The sequence below is a fragment of the Oncorhynchus mykiss genome, chromosome 4 (assembly GCF_057628025.1).
Source record: "Oncorhynchus mykiss isolate SJ-2025 chromosome 4, ASM5762802v1, whole genome shotgun sequence".
In the NCBI taxonomy this organism is placed as follows: Eukaryota; Metazoa; Chordata; class Actinopteri; order Salmoniformes; family Salmonidae; genus Oncorhynchus; species Oncorhynchus mykiss.
In genome coordinates, this window is record NC_143025.1 from 14,006,710 (window position 1) to 14,029,194 (window position 22,485).

General features: G+C 41.2%; 2 protein-coding genes across 2 annotated transcripts in view; one reads left to right on the forward strand and one right to left on the reverse strand.

Annotated features, from left to right (window-relative positions):
- The window catches only part of LOC110521330 (acyl-coenzyme A thioesterase 1), a 118,836-nt gene that overhangs the window by 65,419 nt on the left and 30,932 nt on the right, over positions 1-22,485 (reverse strand). The window lies entirely within an intron of this gene.
- The window catches only part of LOC110521331 (glutamate metabotropic receptor 8b), a 189,263-nt gene that overhangs the window by 57,620 nt on the left and 109,158 nt on the right, over positions 1-22,485 (forward strand). The window contains exon 3 of the mRNA XM_021598822.3: positions 19,722-19,938. Within this exon, the coding sequence (XP_021454497.1) occupies positions 19,722-19,938 (217 nt within the window). The remainder of the gene's footprint in view (positions 1-19,721; positions 19,939-22,485) is intronic.

Consider the following 22,485-nt stretch of genomic DNA (forward strand, 5'->3'; position numbering starts at 1 on the left):
CAGCGAGCAATCGGCCCAGAAGGGCCGGAACTGATTGAATCAGCCCGGAATCGGGTGTCAGACTCGGCCCAGTCAAAATGAATGACTGCCCAGAATCGGCCCAATGCAGGAATTCAGACGACTTTGCAGGCATTTTACCAGAATCCCCCCAGAAGCGGCCCGATGCAATTTTAAGTAAATGTCTACAAAATTACCTGATTTAGTCATTTTAAATATTACTATTATACTTTTTATACCCATCCACAATTTGTTTATATAATTGTATTTAATCATACATTTTCTACCCCCTTTTCATCATATCCAATTGTCTTGTCCCATCGCTGCAACTCCAGTAAGGCCTCAGGAAAGGCGAAGGTCGAGAGCCATGCGTCCTCCAAAACACAACCCCGCCAAGCCGCACTGCTTCTTGACACAATGTATGCTTAACCCGGAAGGAAGCCAGCCGCACCAATGTGTCGGAGGAAACACCATACACCTGGTGACCATGTCAGCGGCCCGAGCTCAATCACTCCATTCTAGCCATAAGTAATACATGATGTTGGCCGAGTTTGACTCTCAGCCAAGTGCCCCGATTCTCAGCCAGGATCGGCCCAGATCCACTGTGCTAGCTGGGATTGATTTAGATTCAGCTTTGCCACACAGATTACATTTTGGGAACAAATTAAAAGCAGGTAGGCATACCGGTAGCTCAAAAGTTGGAACTCATTTTTTTACCATATTAACTGCATTTCAATGTCAGGTGTAGAGTTTTAGCATAAACAATGCGTGATTTTTGAATTATGGTGACTTTGTGTAAGTAAATACGGTAGGCTACAACAATGCGCGCACACACACTGAGCATTGACTATTGATCATGCAGATAGCAGAGCAGGCCAGAGAAGACAGATTTAGACATTGCATATAATTTAACAGTTCCATTTCACGTCACACTGTTCATATAAATACTCTATTATAATTTACCTGTTTCTCGCAGTTATTTATCCTGGGAGAAGGGAGGGGGGGGGGGGGGGGGGGTCCTGGTTAATCTTGGGAAGCCGGTTCCTGACATTCAACCCTAGAGAGTATGAACTTTGGTTAAAAAAACTAATTTGAAAGGAATGGAGAACCTTTGTAAATTCATGAAGAAAATTACGTAAAGGATTAACAAAAAAAGGCAGACTGAGATCATAGCTGCCATCCAGGCCATGAGTATAGGATAGATATTATTGATGCCCTTATTAATTCCAGTTGAATGTGCTGTGAAATGACCCTTGGAGGAAGTAACCACTGAACAGAACAGCCAATGTCCCTCTGTGCTTGTGTCATTGCCAATCATACTGTATGTTCAGTGACATAAAGTGTACTGTAGCGTTAAAGCTTACCCTGATTACATCACTAATATTTGCATTTCACCTGCACATGCATGACTTGTTTTCTCAGTCACAGAGTGTGAAACATGATGACAGAATGCCAGCTGGGTTGCTATACTGTGCAGAGGCATGCACCACCTGCGAGCTAAAAATATTAAATGAAGTTGGCCTATCAGCAGACAACACTGACATCACTTTTTGCGTCAGCGAACACTGCCACTACTCCTGGGTGTTATTTAGTATGTTGGAAACAAGTTGCCAGTTAAGGATCATTTTTCTCCAAAGTGACATGGATTGTTATGACTGCCACATGTTGTTTATGCTTTTGGCCAAGTACTATAAAGACACAACAACTTAGCGTTCATTGTCCCCCTCAAATGAAATCTGGGAGGGGACTGCAGGTCTGTCTGCATCTGTTCGTTTATACGTTAGTCACACGTGGTATTTCAGACTGCACTGGGACCATTTTGACGAAACTTGTATGTATGATGCGTCTTGCCATTAGAGATTTGACATTGACAAAATTACACTGATTGGCCCAAGGAGCTCACCCAAAACGATCTCAATTGGCCCGGGGGGGGGGGGGGGCTGCATCATTCGTGGGGAACGACATGTTTACTGTTGCCTTGTTTACATTTACATTACATTTGAGTCATTTAGCAGATGGTCTTATCCAGTGCGACCTACAGTAGTGAGTGCATATATTTTCATATTTTTCGTACTGGCAGGGTTCAATTAGCAGAAGCTCGGTCTTTGAATCCAGCCTTGTGTAGGAGGTGTTTTCAGAAGGTCTTGTAAAGCCGTGAGGTAGGCAGGTGAGGTTTATGCTTGGGAGAGATTCAGATACCCCGGCAGCCCTGAAAACAGCTGGGTGAATCTGACTGCTATTCACTGCGTTACAGGTGTTGTAAAGTGGTAAATCAATGTTGTAATGGGGATGGACAGTTTCAATAGATAACATTGTTAAATGTGATGGCAATACTGTTGTGGAACTAATTCCCTGACAATAAAGATTATATGTAGGTGATAAACCTTTGGAATGACTAAATAAATGACAGATGTGTAGATATCAATGGATATCAAAGATAAAGACGCATGGCTTTCGACCTTCGTCTCTCCCGAGGCCGTACGGGAGTTGTAGCGATGAGACAAGATAGTAATTACTAACAATTGGATACCATGAAATTGGGGAGAAAAAGGGGGGTAAAATAAATGAAAATAAAATAAAAAAAACAGCCTCTTTGGGGTAATACTGTACATACAGACTAACTGAAAGAGGACAGATATGTCTCCAGCTGTGCCCAGCAAGTGGGTTAGTGCATTTGCTTTAGATGCAGTTATGCAGGACGTCCTGGATAAATGCAGTGTCAATAAAGAAACAGAATCAAAAGATGTATTACACACTGTGGGTCCTGTCCCCTAGTCTTTTGAATGGGCTTGACGATTATGACATCAAATTCATGAAAAAAACTCAGTCAACTTTTGACAGATGCCTTATATGACTTTTTTTTTTTTGCGCAGAGGACCATTGCACTACGTTTTGCCCATTGAATGCCATTACAAAAGCTTACAAAAGTTCCAAAACTGCAAGGATGCTTCCTGGAAAATTATGCGTTGCGTTCATAATGTATTGTCCTGGAACAGTCAAGCATTGACTGAAAAACATTTTAATTTTGGGGGTTGGACAATGGTTGTAAAGTAACATTCACCAATCAATCAAAAAAAAATTGTGCTACTCAAGACTTTTGCCATTGATGAACTGGTTTACCTTAGAGAGAGAGGGAGACGCAGTGGGGGAACTTGTGGGTTGGAAGAGAGAGAAAGAACACAAGCTCCAATTTGTCACTAATTGTCACGATCGTTTAAAGATGGATTGGACCAGGGTGCAGCGTGGTAAGCGTACATTTTACTTTTATTAAAATAACACCGAAAAACAACAAAATACAAACATGAACGTAACTCTACATGCAGTGCAGAACGCAACTACACACAAACAGGATCCCACAATCTAAGGTGGGAAAAGGGCTGCCTAAGTATGATCCCCAATCAGAGACAACTATAATCAGCTGCCTCTGATTGGGAACCATACTAGGCCAACAAAGAAATAGAAACAGATTCGCCCAAATCACACCCTGACCTAACCAAATTGAGAATAAACAATGCTCTCTAAGGTCAGGGCGTGACACTAATAGTCATTAAAAGTCACTAATAGTCACAAATTACAACAACATGCAACACTTTCTTTGCCCCTGCCAAGACGTTGCAGAGAAAAACGATCTGTCACTGTGTCCAATTCAGAACACAGGCTACTGTAATTAACCATTGATTTACAGTGGGGTCCAAAATTATTGACATCCTTGACAAATATGAGCAAAAATGACTGTATAAAATACATATTTCAAATACTGAGCTATATTATATACTTTTTTTGAGTGTACATCTCAAAAAGGTAGCGGTAAAAAGGTTTTCAATAACTTTCAATACCTCACCTTGCGAGAATAACGTCACTGAGAACGTTGGAGAACACATTGGGAGGCATCTTAGACCATTTCTCCAAACCGAATCCTTCCAGATCCTTGATATCTTTCATCTGCGCTTGTGGACTGCCTTCTTCAATTCAAACCACAGGTTTATAATTGGTTTCATGTCCGGAGAATGAAAATGACCATTACAAAATGTTGATTTTATAGCCAATTATCAATTTCTTTGTGGATTTTGATGTGTGCTTGTGACTATTGTCAAATAAAATGACATTTTATTGGTCCCAATCACCTACAGTGCCTTGCGAAAGTATTCGGCACCCTTGAACTTTGCGACCTTTTGCCACATTTCAGGCTTCAAACATAAAGATATAAAACTGTATTTTTTTGTGAAGAATCAACAACAAGTGGGACACAATCATGAAGTGGAACGACATTTATTGGATATTTCAAACTTTTTTAACAAATCAAAAACTGAAAAATTGGGCGTGCAAAATTATTCAGCCCCTTTACTTTCAGTGCAGCAAACTCTCTCCAGAAGTTCAGTGAGGATCTCTGAATGATCCAATGTTGACCTAAATGACTAATGATGATAAATACAATCCACCTGTGTGTAATCAAGTCTCCGTATAAATGCACCTGCACTTTGATAGTCTCAGAGGTCCGTTAAAAGCGCAGAGAGCATCATGAAGAACAAGGAACACACCAGGCAGGTCCGAGATACTGTTGTGAAGAAGTTTAAAGCCGGATTTGGATACAAAAAGATTTCCCAAGCTTTAAACATCCAAAGGAGCACTGTGCAAGCGATAATATTGAAATGGAAGGAGTAGCAGACCACTGCAAATCTACCAAGACCTGGCCGTCCCTCTAAACTTTCAGCTCATACAAGGAGAAGACTGATCAGAGATGCAGCCAAGAGGCCCATGATCACTCTGGATGAACTGCAGAGATCTACAGCTGAGGTGGGAGACTCTGTCCATAGGACAACAATCAGTCGTATATTGCACAAATCTGGCCTTTATGGAAGAGTGGCAAGAAGAAAGCCATTTCTTAAAGATATCCATAAAAAGTGTTGTTTAAAGTTTGCCACAAGCCACCTGGGAGACACACCAAACATGTGGAAGAAGGTGCTCTGGTCAGATGAAACCAAAATTGAACTTTTTGGCAACAATGCAAAACGTTATGTTTGGCGTAAAAGCAACACAGCTCATCACCCTGAACACACCATCCCCACTGTCAAACATGGTGGTTGCAGCATCATGGTTTGGGCCTGCTTTTCTTCAGCAGGGACAGGGAAGATGGTTAAAATTGATGGGAAGATGGATGGAGCCAAATACAGGACCATTCTGGAAGAAAACCTGATGGAGTCTGCAAAAGACCTGAGACTGGGACGGAGATTTGTCTTCCAACAAGACAATGATCCAAAACATAAAGCAAAATCTATAATGGAATGGTTCAAAAATAAACATATCCAGGTGTTAGAATGGCTAAGTCAAAGTCCAGACCTGAATCCAATCGAGAATCTGTGGAAAGACATGAAAACTGCTGTTCACAAATGCTCTCCATCCAACCTCACTGAGCTCGAGCTGTTTTGCAAGGAGGAATGGGAAAAAATGTCAGTCTCTCGATGTGCAAAACTGATAGAGACATACCCCAAGCGACTTACAGCTGTAATCGCAGCAAAAGGTGGCGCTACAAAGTATTAACTTAAGGGGGCTGAATAATTTTGCACGCCCAATCTTTCAGTTTTTGATTTGTTAAAAAAGTTTGAAATATCCAATAAATGTCGTTCCACTTCATGATTGTGTCCCACTTGTTGTTGATTCTTCACAAAAAAATACAGTTTTATATCTTTATGTTTGAAGCCTGAAATGTGGCAAAAGGTCGCAAAGTTCAAGCGGGCCGAATACTTTCGCAAGGCACTGTATTTAGCAGATGTGTAGCAAAATTCTTGTGTTCCTTGCTCCAACAGTGCAATATCTAACTGTCATGTATATTCCCTCCCTCTCCGGCCTCTAGGTCATCAGGCTGCTGATTATCCCGCACACCTGTCACCATCGTCTCGCGCACCTGCGCCTCATGACACTTACCTGGACTCCATCACCTCCTTGAATATCTTCCCTATGTCTGTCACTCCCCTTGGTTCTTTCCTCAGGTGTTATTGACTCTGTTTTAATGTCGGTGTGTTGTTTGTGTTTCGTGTTCATTGTTTCTTTTATTTATTAAAACACTCACCCCCTGAAATTGCTTCCTGACTCTCAGCGCACTTGTTACACTAACAATACACAACAATACACACAAATCTGAAAGTAAAAGAGTGGGATTTAGAAATACTAGGACGAGCAATGTCGGAGTCCAGAGTATAAATATATATGCACTTTGTATATGGGATGTATAGACATTATGAACAGTATGTGGATAGAATATGCAGGATAGAATAGTACAGTACAAGGGAGCAACACTTTACATGTTACGTTTATATTTTTGTTCAGTGTATAATGATATGCCATTTAGCAGATGCTTTTATCCAAGGCGAGTTAGTCATGTCTGCATACATTTTACATATCGGTGGCCCCAGGATGTATCCAATCAGAACTTACTGCTGACTACAGCTCATTCAGATGACAGACAGCATGTTGACATCCCAACCACAATGACAATCTGTGTACTTGTTCTGAGAAAGGCATCCATCACTTGTGTTTGTTTACCAGGCTTTTAGGCTGGCTACTGACTGAGCAGACCTAGCTTATTTATGATGGTGACTCCAATATGGCCACCCAGGTGGAAGTTTGGAAGTACCTGTTCTGAATAAACAAGCCATACACGCACTATGCCCACCTGGCTCTGCTGCAAAACCAATGGGGTGGTAACAACACACTGTTCCCTGGACTTGGACAAGGGTTTCAAAATCGCCTGGCAGGTGCTCAGAAGAGAGCAATGACAGAGTATTAGGGAACCCATTTCACTTTCAGTGTTTCCAACAACAGCAGAATAATGGGAATGAGTTCCAATATAAGACAAAGTTGAGCTCAAGCTAGACAGAAATACGGCAAGTGGTACCGATGCACCAAGTCTGGAACCAACAGGACCCTGAACAGCATCTACCCCAAGCCATAAGACTGATAAATAGTTAGTGAGAGAGTTCATATTTGCATCGACCCTTTTTGCGCTAACTCTTTTGCAGTGTACCCAATAGTATCCGGTTGTCATACTTGAGTAAAAGTAAAGATACCTAAATAGAAAATGACTCAAGTAAAAGTGCAAGTCACCCAGTAAAATATTACTTGAGTATAAGTCTAAAAGCATTTGGTTGTAAATATACTTCAGTATCAAAAGTAAAGGTATAAAACATTTCAAATCCTTATATTAAGCAAACCAGATTTTCATGTATTTTTTTATTTACGGATAGCCAGGGGCACACTCCAACACTCAGACATAATTTATAAAGGAAGCATTTGTGTTTAGTAAGTCCGCCAGATCAGAGGCAGTAAGGATGACCGGGAATGTTCTCTTGATAAGTGCAGGAATTGGACCATTTTCCTGTCCTGCTAAGCATTCAAAATATACTTTTAGGTGTCAGGAAAAATGTATGGCGGGAAAAGTACATTATTTTCTTTAGGAATGTAGTGGAGTAAAAGTTGTCAAAATTATAAATAGTAAAGGAAAGTACAGATACCACAAAAAAACTACTCAAGTAGTACAATAAAAGTAATTTTTCTTAAAGTACTTTAGACCACTGCTGTTTTGACTCATCACATACGCTGTTGCTAATATTTATTATCTATCCTGTTGCCTAGTGACTTTATCCCTACCTACATGTATCCCTACCTCCATACCTTTATCCTACTTCAATTACCCCGTACCCCTACACATCGACTCAGCACTGGTACCCCATGTATATCGCCAAGTTATTGTTACTCATTGTGTTTATTCCTTGTGTTATTATTTTTCTATTATTTCTCTTTTTTTCGTCTCTGGGAAAGCCCTGTAAATCAGCATTTCACTGTTAGTCTGCACCTGTTGTTTACGAAGCATGTGACTAATAACATTTGATTTGATGAGGCTTATGTTATGCCCATGTTTAATATTGTTTATTTAACCTGTAGGAAAAATAAAGCTTTTGGTTCTACTTGAAAAGGCTATGTTACAGATGTAGGATCTTAATCTGATCGTCATGTTGCAGGAGAATCTTCCTTTAATGCAGGACATTTATAGGTCCTGAACAGTCAAAATCATGTTTTTCATTAAATTGGATGATATTTGAAGGAAACCAGATCGAAGTATGATAACCATAGTATGAAAAATGACTGTTGCTTCCCCTCCCACATGTCAAACACATGGCATGATTAAGGGGACAAGGTGACATCCCCTTAACTCTCATTTTAAAACACCAACTGTAACGGTAACATGATATTCTCTTATCTAATTTAAATAAGTACCGCCTCGTAACCAACATCGGTGAAGGTGGGTTTGCAGAGGGGCGAGGATTACAGTGGGGAGATATTTGATACACTGTCGATTTTGCAGGTTTTCCTACTTACAAAGAATGTAGAGGTTTGTCATTTTTATCATAGGGACAATTCCACTGTGAGAGACGGAATCTAAAACAAAAATCCAGAAAATCACATTGTATGATTTTTAAGAAATTAATTAGCATTTTATTGCATGACATAAGTATTTGATCACCTAGCAACCAGTAAGAATTCCAGCTCTCACAGACCTGTTAGTTTTTCTTTAAGAATCCCTCCTGTTCTCCACTCATTACCTGTATTAACTGCACCTGTTTGAACTCGTTACCTGTATACCTGTATAAAAGACACCTGTCCACACACTCAATCAAACAGACTACAACCTCTCCACAATGGCCAAGACCAGAGAGCTGTGTAAGGACATCAGGGATACAATTGAAGACCTGCACAAGGCTGGTATGGGCTACAGGACAATAGGCAAGCAGTTTGGTGAGAAGGCAACAACTGTTGGCGCAATTATTAGAAAATGGAAGAAGTTCAAGATGACGGTCAATCACCCTCGGTCTGGGGCTCCATGCAAGATCTCACCTCGTGGGGCATCAATGATCATGAGGAAGGTGAGGGATCAGCCAAGAACTACACGGCAGGACCTGGTCAATGACCTGAAGAGAGCTGGGACCACAGTCTCAAAGAAAACCATTAGTAACACACTACGCCGTCATGGATTAAAATCCTGCAGCGCACGCAAGGTCCCCCTGCTCAAGCCAGCGCATGTCCAGGCCCGTCTGAAGTTTGCCAATGACCATCTGGACGATCCAGAGGAGGAATGGGAGAAGGTCATGTGGTCTGATGAGACAAAAATAGAGCTTTTTGGTCTAAACTCCACTCGCCGTGTTTGGAGGAAGAAGAAGGATGAGTACAACCCCAAGAACACCATCCCAACCGTGAAGCATGGAGGTGGAAACATCATTCTTTGGGGATGCTTTTCTGCAAGTGGGACAGGACGACGACGATCGTCGTTGGTGGAATTAGACCAAGATGCAGCGTGGGGTAGATTAATCATATTCTTTAATGATAACTAGAAAAACAAGAAAGATAACCAATTAAACATACAGCCTTGTAGGGCTCAACAGCAACAATACAAGGACAAGATCCCACAACATAGGTGGGAAAAAAGGCTACCTAAGTATGATTCCCAATCAGAGACAACGATAGACAGCTTCCTCTGATTGGGAACCACACTCGGCCAAACACAAAGAAATACAACACATAGAATGCCCACGCAAATCACACGCTGACCAAACCAAATAGAGACATAAAAAGGCTCTCTAAGGTCAGGGCGTGAAACCCCGCCCACTCAGCCTGTCTTTTCAAACTTCCTGGTAGCCATCTAAAAAAGTACTTTTCAGGATGACTGTTCAGGACCTGTAAAACGTGTAGTGTATTTGAGTTTTAAAAAGGCTTCTGAAGTTTGTAATTTCCACTCTGATATTTCAGACTCCATTTTCCCTTAAGAAAAATGTTTCAACCCTACAAAAATGTCCATTAATTAGAATACACATAATAATTCACATTTCCTGTTGCTGCAGGATCATTTTCCTGCGGTGGCAAACAGGCTTAAATTAAGATCCTACATCTGTGTGACATTCGGTTCTTCTCTACCTTTACTAAAGCATTCCTGAACACAATTGAAAGACATCATTTGAGAAAATACATTCAGTTCTTAGATTGCACACAAGTGGACTTTAACTAATTATGTGACTTCTGAAGATAATTGGTTGCACCAGATCTTATTTGGGGGCTTCATAGCAAAGGGGGTGAAAACATATGCACGCACCACTTTTCCATTTTTTTATTTAAAGTCATTTTTTTCATTTCACTTCACCAATTTGGACTATTTTGTGTATGTCCATTACATGAAATCCAAATAAAAATAAATTTATATTGCAGGTTCTAATGCAACAAAATAGGAAAAATGCCAAGGGGGTGAATACGTTTTCAAGGCATTGTGATCTGAAAGTGATTTGAATGTTTTAACCAGACTAAAACTGACAGTAAACATGTTAGGGATTTCGTGTTAATACAAATTAGAAACATTTCCTGTCTATGTATTGCTACGTATCTGTTCATTCAGTGCTGTGAAGAAAGTCTTATACCATAGTGTTATCAATGGGGCTCGGATTTGAAAACTGTCTTTGATTTTACATGATATGCATCAGACTGCAAATTATACTGTAACATTGGGGGGTGGGGGGGGGATGTTGTATGGGCCTAATTGTAAAAACATGTAATTTAACAGTAAAAATGTATAACTTTTTGATGTGGCATGAACACAACCTGTCATGATACTGATTGTTAAAAAAGTAGGCCACCTACACAAGTTTGTCAACTCTGCACTGTGCACCCGCCATTTGATGCATGAAAAGATCTGTCACAAAACATCAAAAACTGTCATGACATTTGGTGATTGTCATTAGACTTACACTCTTGTAGCCTGAATTAATTGATGTTTGCTGACAAATTGAATTTTTTTGTAAAACGTAAAGTTGGGACACCTGAAAAGGGGCTGAAATATGGAAAGTGCAGCCACATGGAAATACATGGTTTAAACCATGACAGAGAGGTGGGGGTGTTTGTTTGATTCGGAATAAGTTATTCTTTTCATATTTAGCAATGTAGCAGTTAAAAAACAGCATTTTAACAAATAGGAGAATAGTGAAATTAGCATTATTTAGTGCCCCCCCAATAGATTGACTTTTGTTGCGTTTAATGGGGCTCATCTCCCATTCAGGGGGTTGAACCCCCGACCCCCCCGGACATAATTTGCTCTCTTGTCTGTCCGATTAGTAGTTTAAAAAATATACACTGAGTGTACAAAACATTACGAACACCTTCCTAATAAGCGTTCCACAGAGATGCTGCAGTCATGTTGACTGCAATGTTTCCCACAATTGTGTCAAGTTGGCTAGATGTCCTTTGGGTGAAGGACCTTTCTGATACACATGAGAAACTGTTGAGCGTGAAAAATCCAGCAGCATTTGAGTTCTTGACACACTCAAACTGGTGCGCCTGGGGCCTACTACCATTCCCTGTTCAAAGGCACTTTTTTCTTGCCTATTCACCCACTGAATGGCACACATACACAATCCACGTCTCAATTGTCTAAAGGCTTAAAAATCGCTCTCTAACCTGTCTACTCCCTTTCATCTACACTGATTGAAGTGGATTGAACAGGTGACATCAATAAGGGATCATAGCTTTCACCTGGATTCACCTGGTCAGTCTGTCATGAAAAGAGCATGTATTCCTAATATTTTGAACACTCAGTGTAGGTTAGAGTGCATATATTTCTTCATTAGAAAATAGAAAATTAAGTGGAGATTCTTACAGAAGGTAATCCTGGTTTTTAAGTCGTATAGTCTACATGCGTCTGAAATACTGTCAACATCAGATATTTCAGTTGGAATAAAGCAGAAAAACAGAGTAGTGGAATACCGGAGGGTAGAACCAGTTCACATTGGGGACAGCTTACCTTGATAATACAGTTGAAGTCGGAAGTTTACATACACCTTAGCAAAATACATTTAAACTCAGTTTTTCACAATTCCTGACATTTAATCATCGTAAAAATTCCCTGTCTTAGGTCAGTTAGGATCATCACTTTATTTTAAGATGTGAAATGTCAGAATAATAGTAGAGAGAATGATTTATTTCAGCTTTTCTTTCATTCATCACATTCTCAGTGGTTCAGAAGTTTATATACTCTCAATTGGTATTTGGTAGCATTGCCTTTAAATTGTTTAACTTGGGTCAAACATTTTGGGTAGCCTTCCACAAGCTTCCCACAATAAGTTGGGTGAATTTTGGCCCATTCCTCCTGACAGAGCTAGTGTAATTGAGTCAGGTTTGATTTGCACTTTTCGCACCAAAGTGCGTTCATCTCTAGGAGACAGAACGCGTCTCCTTCCTGAGCGGTTTGATGGCTCCGTGGTCCCATGGTGTTTATACTTGCGTACTATTGTTTGTGCAGATGAACGTGGTACCTTCAGGGATTTGGAAATTGCTCCCAAAGATGAACCAGACTTGTGGAGGTCTACCATTTCTTGGCTGATTTATTTTGATTTTACCATGATGTCAAGCAAAGAGGCACTGAGTTTGAAGGTAGACCTTGAAATACATCCATAGGTACAACTCCAATTGACTCAAATTATGTCAATTAGCCAATCAGAAGCTTCTAAAGCCTTGACATCATTTTCTGTAACTTTCCAAGCTGTTTAAAGGCACAGTTAACTTAGTATATTTAAACTTCTGACCCACTGGAATTGTGATACAGTGAATTATACGTGAAATAATCTGTGAAATAATATGTCTGTTAATTAACAATTGTTGGAAAAATTACTTGTATAATGCACAAAGAAGATGTCTTAACCGATTTGCCAAAACTATAGCTTGTCAACAAGAAATTTGTGGAGAAGTTGAAAAATGAGTTTATGTAAGTGTATGTAAACTTCTGACTTCAACTGTGTGTAACCTCAGGAGATTTCTATGTGCAAGCAAAATGAGTAAACAATGTGAAGAGATTTTAACCCCTTAGAGCCTTTGAATTTTAGGACCCCTTTAGGTAACATACAAATATACAGTATTTCAAAACTTATTTGATAAAATGTATTAACCCATAGAAAAGCATCGAATAACATATTATTACATGGAAAAATACAGTGCATTCGGAAAGCATTCAGACCCCTTGATTTTTTCCACATTTTGTTACGTTACAGCATTATTCTAAAACTGATTAAATATTTTTCCCCTAATCAATCTGCACACAATACCCAATAATGACAAAGAAAAAAACGTTTTTTCAAATATTTGCAAATGTATTAAAAAGAAAACCCAGAAATTTGACATTTACATCAGTGACATCTAAAATGTAAGTGTAAGTATATAAGTATTCAGACCCTTTACTCAGTACTTTGTTGAAGCACTTTTGGCAGCGATTACAGCCTTGAGTTTTCTTGGGGATGACGCTACAAGCTTGGTACACCTGTATTTCGGGAGTTTCTCCCATTTTTCTCTGCAGATCCTCTCAAGCTCTGTCAGGTTGGATGGAGAGCGTCACTGCACTGCTATTTTCAGGTCTCTCCAGAGATGTTCGATCGGGTTCATGTCCAGACTCTGGCTGGGCCAATCAAGGACATTCAGAGACTTGTCCCGAAGCCACTCCTGCATTGTCTTGGCTGTGTGCTTAGGGTTGTTGTCCTGTTGGAAGGTGAATCATTGTCCCAGTCTGAGGTCCTGAGCGCTCTGGAGTAGGTTTTCATCAAGGATCTCTCAGTACTTTGTTCTGTTCATCTTTCCCTCGATCCTGACTAGTCTCCAGTCTCTGGCGCTGAAAAACATCCCCACAGAATGATGCTGCCACTACCATGCTTCACCGTAGGGATGGTGTCAGGTTTTCTCCAGGCGTGATGCTTGGCATTCAGGTCAATCTTTGTTTCATCAGACCAGAGAATCTTGTTTCTCATGGTCTGAGAGTCCTTTAGGTGCCTTTTGGCAAACTCAAAGTGAGCTGTCATGTGCCTTTTACTGAGCAGTGGCTTCCTTCTGGCCACTCTACCATAAAGGTGACACTTGTGTGGGTCGTAGAGCAAAACAGAGAACACCATCGTGTTTGTGTGTAGGCCAAACTGTTCGGACAATATAGACGTTTTTGTGAGACATCAACTCTGGGGTCTTGCCTAAATGTACAGGTATCTGACAAAGGGTGTTGAGCAACCACGAGCCACCAGAACAGCTTCACTGTGCCTTGGCATAGACTCTACAAGTGTCTGGAAAGGGATGCGACACCATTCCTCCACGAGAAATTCCATAATTTGGTGTTTTGTAGAAGGTGGTGGAAAACGCTGTCTTAGACACCGCTCCAGAAACTCCCATAAGTGTTCAATTGGGTTGAGATCTGGTGACTGAGTCGCACGCACGCACGCACGCACGCACGCACGCACGCACGCACGCACGCACGCACACACACACACACACACACACACACACACACACACACACACACACACACCCTTTAAACACCCTGTGCTCCTTTGAGACCCCTCTGAGATCTCTGCTTCTAGCCATGGTAGCCAAACTAGTCAGCATTTTTATAAACAACACTAAGCTTGATGGGATGTTAATTGCTTAATTAGCTCAGGGACCACACCTGTGTGGAAGCACCTGCTTTCAATATACTTTGTATCCCTCATTTACTCAAGTGTTTCCTTTATTTTGGCAGTTACCTGTAGTATATGGCTTCCAATATTCTGTAGGCACTTTGTGCTTCCCATGTTTCCTTTAAATGTACCTCCATTAAACTACGTGAAAACCTATTTTCAGTGTTGCTCACAGCATTTGGGTTGTGGTGCAGAATAAGTTGTGTGCATAAGCACATAACAAACAAGTGCCCTTAAAAAAATATGTAAGCAGTGAGCATAGAAATGCATTAAAAACAAAACAACGAAGACGAACGGTGACCTTACAGTGCAGTCAAGCTGTCATATTATGGAAGTCAGATTGGTCCCAGGATGCCACTGTCAACTACTGTAGGAGGGCAGGAATGATAAAGTCACATCAGATAATGTCATCCATGGATGTTCCTGTGGCCAGCATCTTTTTGGGCGTAGAGAGCTTGTCAGAAAACCTCCCAAAACCATTAAACAGTGATAGTGGAGAAAACAAGAGAGAGAAGAAGGAGATAGAGGGACGGAGGTTGACGTTTATTGTCATGAATCTTGCCCTGGAGGCAACACTGAGCAATTTCGGCTAGATGGGCCAGCTGCAAAGTCCAAATGGGCTATATTGTCAAAATTCATGAAAACAGAAATGAGCTTTAGGTCTTAATTTAAGGTTATGGTTAAGCATTAGCGAAATGCTTAAAATCAGATTTTATGACTCTGTGACTGTGTCAGCTAGTGAACACTGCAGGGCTGCCTCCAGTACATGAGCCATCCCAATAAATTCCAACCTGCAAGAGGGACGTAGCCATGGAGACTACATGGAGAGCTAAGTTCAGGGGGGGGGGGGGGGGACAGACATAGAGAGACGAGACCTGGCTGTCCTGTCATGTCGAATTAGCTTTTCTCCCTCAATCTTTCTCTCAATCAATTATCATCCCTGGTCAGAGAGGAGCCACTATCAATATGGAAATGAATGGTGCGGACGGTGGGGATTTTGTCTGTGTGTGTGTTTGTGGGTGTGGGTGCCTGCATGAGTGTGTGTGTGTGTGTGAAAGAAAAATAATGGTTATAAATATGTTGATACACACACACACACATCTGTCTCTGTTTACACCATTTATTGAGACACTTGGCCTGCTGTTTGCTAGATTGTTTTAAATAAAGGTCGGTGTTGAGGTTAATGACTATTGTCAGGCCACCATATATCAGGCCAATACTGTCCCTCTAGGTGTGACAGCTCCATTAGCTGCTAAAGTGGCCCACCGTGGAAGGAGCCACATGCCGATATCTCACAGCATACTGTTGTGTGGATGGATAAGGACTTACATTTCTGACATACAGATGACATAAGGTCTGTCATAGTATATCATAACAGTTCATGACCACACGCATTTTGTTTGTGTAAAACTGAGAACTGTTACAGCAGTTGTGATGCGTTGTCCTGCCTTATGGGCACCTAGATAGGCTGAAGCAGCAGAGTGTGTTTGTGTGCGGCAGATGTGTATGATGGAGGAATTCTCCATGAGACTTGATGAGTCTCATCACTTTCTTTGGGCTACGACACGTGGGAGTACATCTGGTGAGCCCTCAAGCCACATTTCAAAACTGTTCTCGATCGCTCGCTCTATTCTTTATCCCCTCACTCCCTTTCTCTCTGCCTCTGTCTCTGTCTCTGTCTTTCTCTCTCTCTCTCTCTCTCTCTCTCTCTCTCTCTCTTTCTCTGTCTCTCTCACCTTTTTTCTTTTTTTCATATTCTCCAATCCCCTTTGAGAAAGATTTCTCTATCCCTCTATCGCCATTTCTTCCATCTTCCCCACTCCTTTGTTCCTCTCTCCCTATAATGGAGCCATGTGGATGTCCACAGTAGCAGTGGAGAATTAGAGCATGATTTATCACTGGTGCTCTTAGCAGCGCTGTAAATACACGCCACAGATCCAGCCCAGTGTCAAGTGCTTCAGCCTTCTGCTCTACAGAGTCAATCACGCAGGGCCGGATTACTGAACGGGCACGTTTGGGTTGGGGGCCCCCTGGATAGCATATGAAAACGGCATAAGAAAAAATTTGTAGAATTGCAGGAAATAAGCTTTAAAACACATTTTCTCTCATCCTCTGAGCAAAATGTGAGGATAGCATGAGATGGGCTATAAATCAACAACTTTTTATTTTTGCTTCATGGCAAAATGTGTTGAAATGCAGGAAGTTAGCTGTTTTCTTAAAAAGAAAGGTGGCCCCCCCTGCATTAGTCTGGCTCTGCAATCACGGCCATATTAAACTCAGCGCACACTGACCCAGAACCACCCTGATCTTCACAGTCTCACAACACCACCCCAGGAAGTACTCTAGTCATGTTTGCATTTTGTAAGACCCAGAGGTCTGGGACTCGTGATAATATACTAGGAACACTACAATATGACGGTGATGCGGATGATGAGGATGATGATGATGATGATAATGATGATGATGAGGGAATGATAATGATGCTGATGAGGATGATGATTGTGAGGATGATGAGGATTGTGGGGATGAGGATGGTGGGGATGATGAGGATGGTTGGGATGATGATAATCAAAAGGAAGGCTTAATGTGTTGGTGGGTTTTGAGATGAAGATATCAAGATATGCTGATCTACAATATTCCTGAATTAGACCACTAATTAAAGTGGCATTCTCCCCATCTACTTGTGCCAACAACTCTCCATAGGCTTCCAGAGGAATGGACATTTCTTTGTATAATGTAAGAGGATAAAGTGTTCTGCCTGTGATTGTAATTTCCCAAGTGACATCCTTATGACTCTCACATGATGACCAGACCGAACACATCGCATACTGTACATGTTATTCAATCATTGCACCCACACTGCTTGCGCTCATCAGCGTGCGTCTGCGTGGCCAGGCGCTAAAATAGAAATTGGTTCTATTTATGACGCTCAACGCACTGCATGTCCGGCCTCTCCAATCTCCTCGTTAGTTTTTAGAAGCATATACCCACATACCATGTCCTCTGTGGTTTTTGGGAGCATATATCCACGTGGGTGATTGAAAGATGAACTGAGGTCCACACTCTGTTGGTTGCGGTAATCCACCTAAAGTTGGTTGCCAACCATCATATAAAGTCCAAAATAAGAAGGAGCCTGAAGGAAGGAGGAAAGATGACTAAAAACTCATTTGGTTTACCGTTTTATCTGTGGATTAGTTGTCGGAGTAGAGGACCTTGTGCATTACAGGTAAAATAACAACCCAATGTTTATATCCCGGACAAATGAGCTAGCAACAGCAAGAAAGCTAGCTAAATTGCCATAAATGTTTAATGCTTTTCAACCTGTGCCCAAATTAATATATTTAGTTGATATTTCAACCTGCGTGTCCTGATCACGTCTGGTGCGGGTGGACAAAATCAACGTGCGCATTTGGTCTGGTCAGCATGTCAGAGCCACCTAAAGGTGCAGACAACTAAGCATCAACATTCCCAAACCTACACAAAAAAAATGTAAAAGCATTGTACTTTGATTGGTTAAAGCAATCAATAATATATTTCTGTGTATCAGTGTACCTCTGTTGATCTTTGTTGATGTAGGAAGATGTATTGACATTATTGTAATGTGAACTATTCTCATAACCATTGTGTTTGTAAATATACTGAACAAAAATAACACTGTCTGTATTAAAGCCCTTTTGTGGGGAAAAACTAATTCTGGTTGGCTGGGCCTGGCTTTGTCATGTCAAATCCACAGATTCGGGCCTAATGAATTTATTTAAATGGACTGATTTCCTTATATGAAATGTAACTCAGTTGTATGGTTGACATTGTTGCATGTTGCGTTTCTATTTTTGTTCAGTACAGTTCAGCATCTGAGCTCATTACACCGTAGTGAACATTATCTCAACCTGTTATGGTTTCTTTATTTGTTTTCCTTTATTGTAGTTACCTTTTGCATTATTCATGTCATTCAGTGGCTAAACTTTATGGAAGTTTGCAGTGAATTATGATAATATCTTGTGTGTGTGTGTGTGTGTGTGTGTGTGTGTGTGTGTGTGTGTGTGTGTGTGAGAGAGAGAGAGTAAATCTCCATGTTAGGAAAGATGAGATCTATATCCAGAGGTCAATATGATTTATCTCACTATAACACAATTCAGAGGTTGAATGCTTTACCCTGAGATGACCCCTATAAATCAAAATGGAATACAAAAGGGCAGAGTTTGTTCTCTGAAGCCACAGTCCATTGATTGACTTTAGGGTGTATAAACTTCAGCTCCATGTTCCCGCATTTTAAATTATGTTCTAATGGGAAAATAAAGACAAGCACAAGCAGATGCTTTGGCCCCTGGAAAACTTGATTTGTTCACATAGTTCACATAAAAATGGCCTTTGTTTCAATCCAGATCTTAATCACTTAATGGCAGAAATGAATCAATGGTGATAATTAATCACTTGTTGCCTCTGGTACTCACTTAGCTCTTGTTATCTTATGGCTCTGAAATCCCAGCGTTTGGGAAAAAATCTAACAAAATGGATCAAGTCAATCCCAATGTTCAAGGGTTAACCTGGGACTGACAGAACGTTGGCATATCACAGGTGATTGCAATTATGTCAAACCCACCAGATGCATTTGTATTTACAGCCGGTTTAATTTGTAGCTGTCTGTGAATGAGCTGAGATCGGCTCAAGCTGCCAGCCAGTGAGTGGCATTTGTATTGCTGGCAGGCCTTTGCCTGTCTTTCTTTCTTCCATTCCCCCTCTCTTTGAATGCCAATGAGACAAGCCTGTAAGGCCTGCCCGCACACCCTGGCCTTTGACTGAAGTGAAATCAATCAGGCCTTCAATCGCTCTCTAAAGGACCATTATCCAACCTTCTCTCCTTGTCTAACAGGCTATGCCTATCTGTCTGTGTGTTTTCTGTCTGTGTGTTGTCTGTCTGTCTAATACCTTACAGTTCCCTCTCTCTTCTCCATTTACACTGTATCCAGTTGACAAGAAACAAAGCAAGGACATTGTGGAATTTTGGTTTTGAAGTTCTTTTGGGATAAAAGACTCCTAAACATGACGAAATAAAGTTTCAAGTCAGGTGGTTCCGAAAGGTTCTGACTCTCGTTAATATCCCTATGTGTAACATATAGTAGATATCTGGGGAGCATATTCCATTAATTGAACAATTACTTGTTTGGCATTAAATACTTGGCTTACACTAGTGTTTCCTTGTCTCCATAGATCCCTCAGATCAGCTATGCATCCACGGCACCCGAGCTGAGTGACAACACACGCTACGACTTCTTCTCCCGTGTGGTGCCACCGGACTCCTACCAAGCTCAGGCCATGCTGGACATCGTCACGGCGATGGGCTGGAACTATGTGTCGACCCTGGCCTCGGAGGGGAATTACGGCGAAAGTGGCGTGGAGGCTTTTGTCCAGATCTCCAGAGAGTCTGGTAGGTGTGATGGGGCTCTTTTTACTGGCACAACATGGCTACTCACAGGCTTTTACTGAAACGCTGATGAATATATTTTTATTTCTCCAGCTAGATATAGCTGATAATTGTGGGCTGTTTTTGTGACGCTATGCTGAAGGATAAACAAATGCAATTGAATCCAAAAGTCTCTTTCCCTGCCAATATACAGCAATATTTTTATTCCACTAAGAACAACCGCTTGATTTGGGATGTATGAGAAAAATCTCAAATGTACTGAGAAACTTGAATTGTGCTGAAAGGAAGGTGTGTTCCCTTGTTTGGGAGATGTGTACTGTTGGTCAGCGTTTTACGCTCTGCCTGCATGCATTGCCCCAATGTTTGACTCAAACACTGTCTTGCCTAGTTTGGCTGAGTGCACCTCAGCATTTGCTGTCTCAACAGCAGGGGATACCTTGAAGGTTCACATGTCAAGTCGCTGAATGTCAAAATAGACTACCAGGGGACAGTCTAAGACAAAAAACACAGAGAGCATCTCTGATTCTCTTTTAGTCTTGCTTGTTCTTTGCTTGGAGAGACTGCTAAGGCATTAGGGTATGGCCTCTCCCATTCACCAATCAAAATGTATTTACAACTAGCAATTATTAAAACTTAGTTACATTACGCACCAGAATAATTGATTGCTCCACAATTTTATTGATGCATCAGAGGATATGGGAAGGGGGTGGAACATTTCAAAGTGGTCTGTGAACATTTGTATTGTGTTGATAAATGAATATAGAGATAGGTAATGTCATTGATTCTCAGCATAATCACCAGTAAGTTCACAGATGTATTTTTCTAGGGTCTGTTTCATAATCAAACTCAGTTCTCTCCAAGCCCTCTGATTAAAGTATTATGGCAGCTTTCGTCAGGGTGGACAAAAGGCCGCACATTAATTATATTGTAATTGCTGAATATAAATTAATCAGCTGTAACATGTATGTGTGAGATTAACAGAGTGTGTGCGCATTAGCCCGGGACTATTATAAATGAGCTGTATCTCTAGCTAGCATGGGAGCAGGGGAGCACCAACCTAATCCTTGAGGGCCGTGGTTCAGCTCTCCGTGGCACTTAATGGATCAATTAGAGTCATCGATTGGCTTGAGAGTCCACCCACCTGTTTTCTTGGGTCAGAATCAGATGCTGAGTTCACAGATACTGAGTGCAGAGTAATGTTACACCAGTGGTTCTCAAACCTCTCAAACCTCGGGGACCCCAGATATTTTAAGATTTTGTTGTAGCCCTGAACTACCTGATTCCCTAGTTGACAAGTTGAATCAGGTGCGTTAGCTCTAGAATAAATAAAATACATGGAACGTTTGGACAACCACTGTGTTATACAGCGCAGGCAGAAATGTAATAAGTAGAATGGACATACCACTCTGTAGTGCATAGTGTAGGGTGGAATGCTGACTTTAAGGTAGCAGTTGACATCCTCTGGTCTCACATCAGGCTGCCTGTCCTGTGCTTCTACTCTCCCCCTGAACATTCAGGAGAGTCCAGGGCAGAAAGGAAGAGTGGAAAACGAGTGGTGCTCGTTCCATACAGAACCCTCCACAGAGGGTTCTACTTGGAACCAAAAAAGGGTTCTACCTGGATCCAAAAAGGGTTCTACCTGGAACCAAAAAGGGTTCTCCTATGGGGACAGCCAAAGAACCCTTTTGGAACCCTTTTTCCTAAGATTGTATCTCCTGTGTTTTATTAGCCCTGAAATAGTTTGGAGGGCTTTTCCTGTATGAGATTCTCCCTTTGGGTCTGTCAACAGTTCCAGACTTCCAGCTGCAGCCCTAGAGCAGGTTTGGGTTAATCCCAAATAAATACAGGGTTTAACAAGCATCCAATTAGCAACTAAACCATCACCATATAACAGAAAAACATCAATACCAGCTTTACAATGACACCTATAGCTCTTGCACCAATAGAAGTAAGCATAGCAATCTCATTTCACTCCTGGCTAAGCACCCAAAAATAATTGATGATAATATGTTGTGGGCTAATTCACCATTAATAGACATGCTGCTAACTTCCTACATTCAATTACATGTGATACCCATCTTTTTCTCTTAGGCGGTAAAATGCTGAGCGAGCCTACAAAACTGTAAATAATTCCAAGTGAATTGTGAGCCCGGATAAACAAGTGATGATGTGCATCTATTTATCAAAGCGTGTTAGCTTGATTGGCATGCACTAAGTGTGCTGACCCAGTCCATCACAGCAACCCCCTGCACACCATCACTGTAACGCCTGCTCAGCCAGGTTTCCTTGCCGAAGCAATGTAATCTCTATGTAAATGGTGTAAGCAAGCAACAGTAATCATGAGAAATGGCTGCAATATTTCCTTTAAAGGTGTGGATTAATAATGACGAGTTGCATGGAGACGGTCTCTTGAACAGCAGGGAAGAGCAGCAGTACCTCCCTGTGTATATTGTTCTTTATAAAGAATGTGTTTTTTTAACGTTGTTCTTCTCCTTTCAACACATGTAAATGGCATCATTTAGAGATATGACATTCATAGCTCTGCAAGTT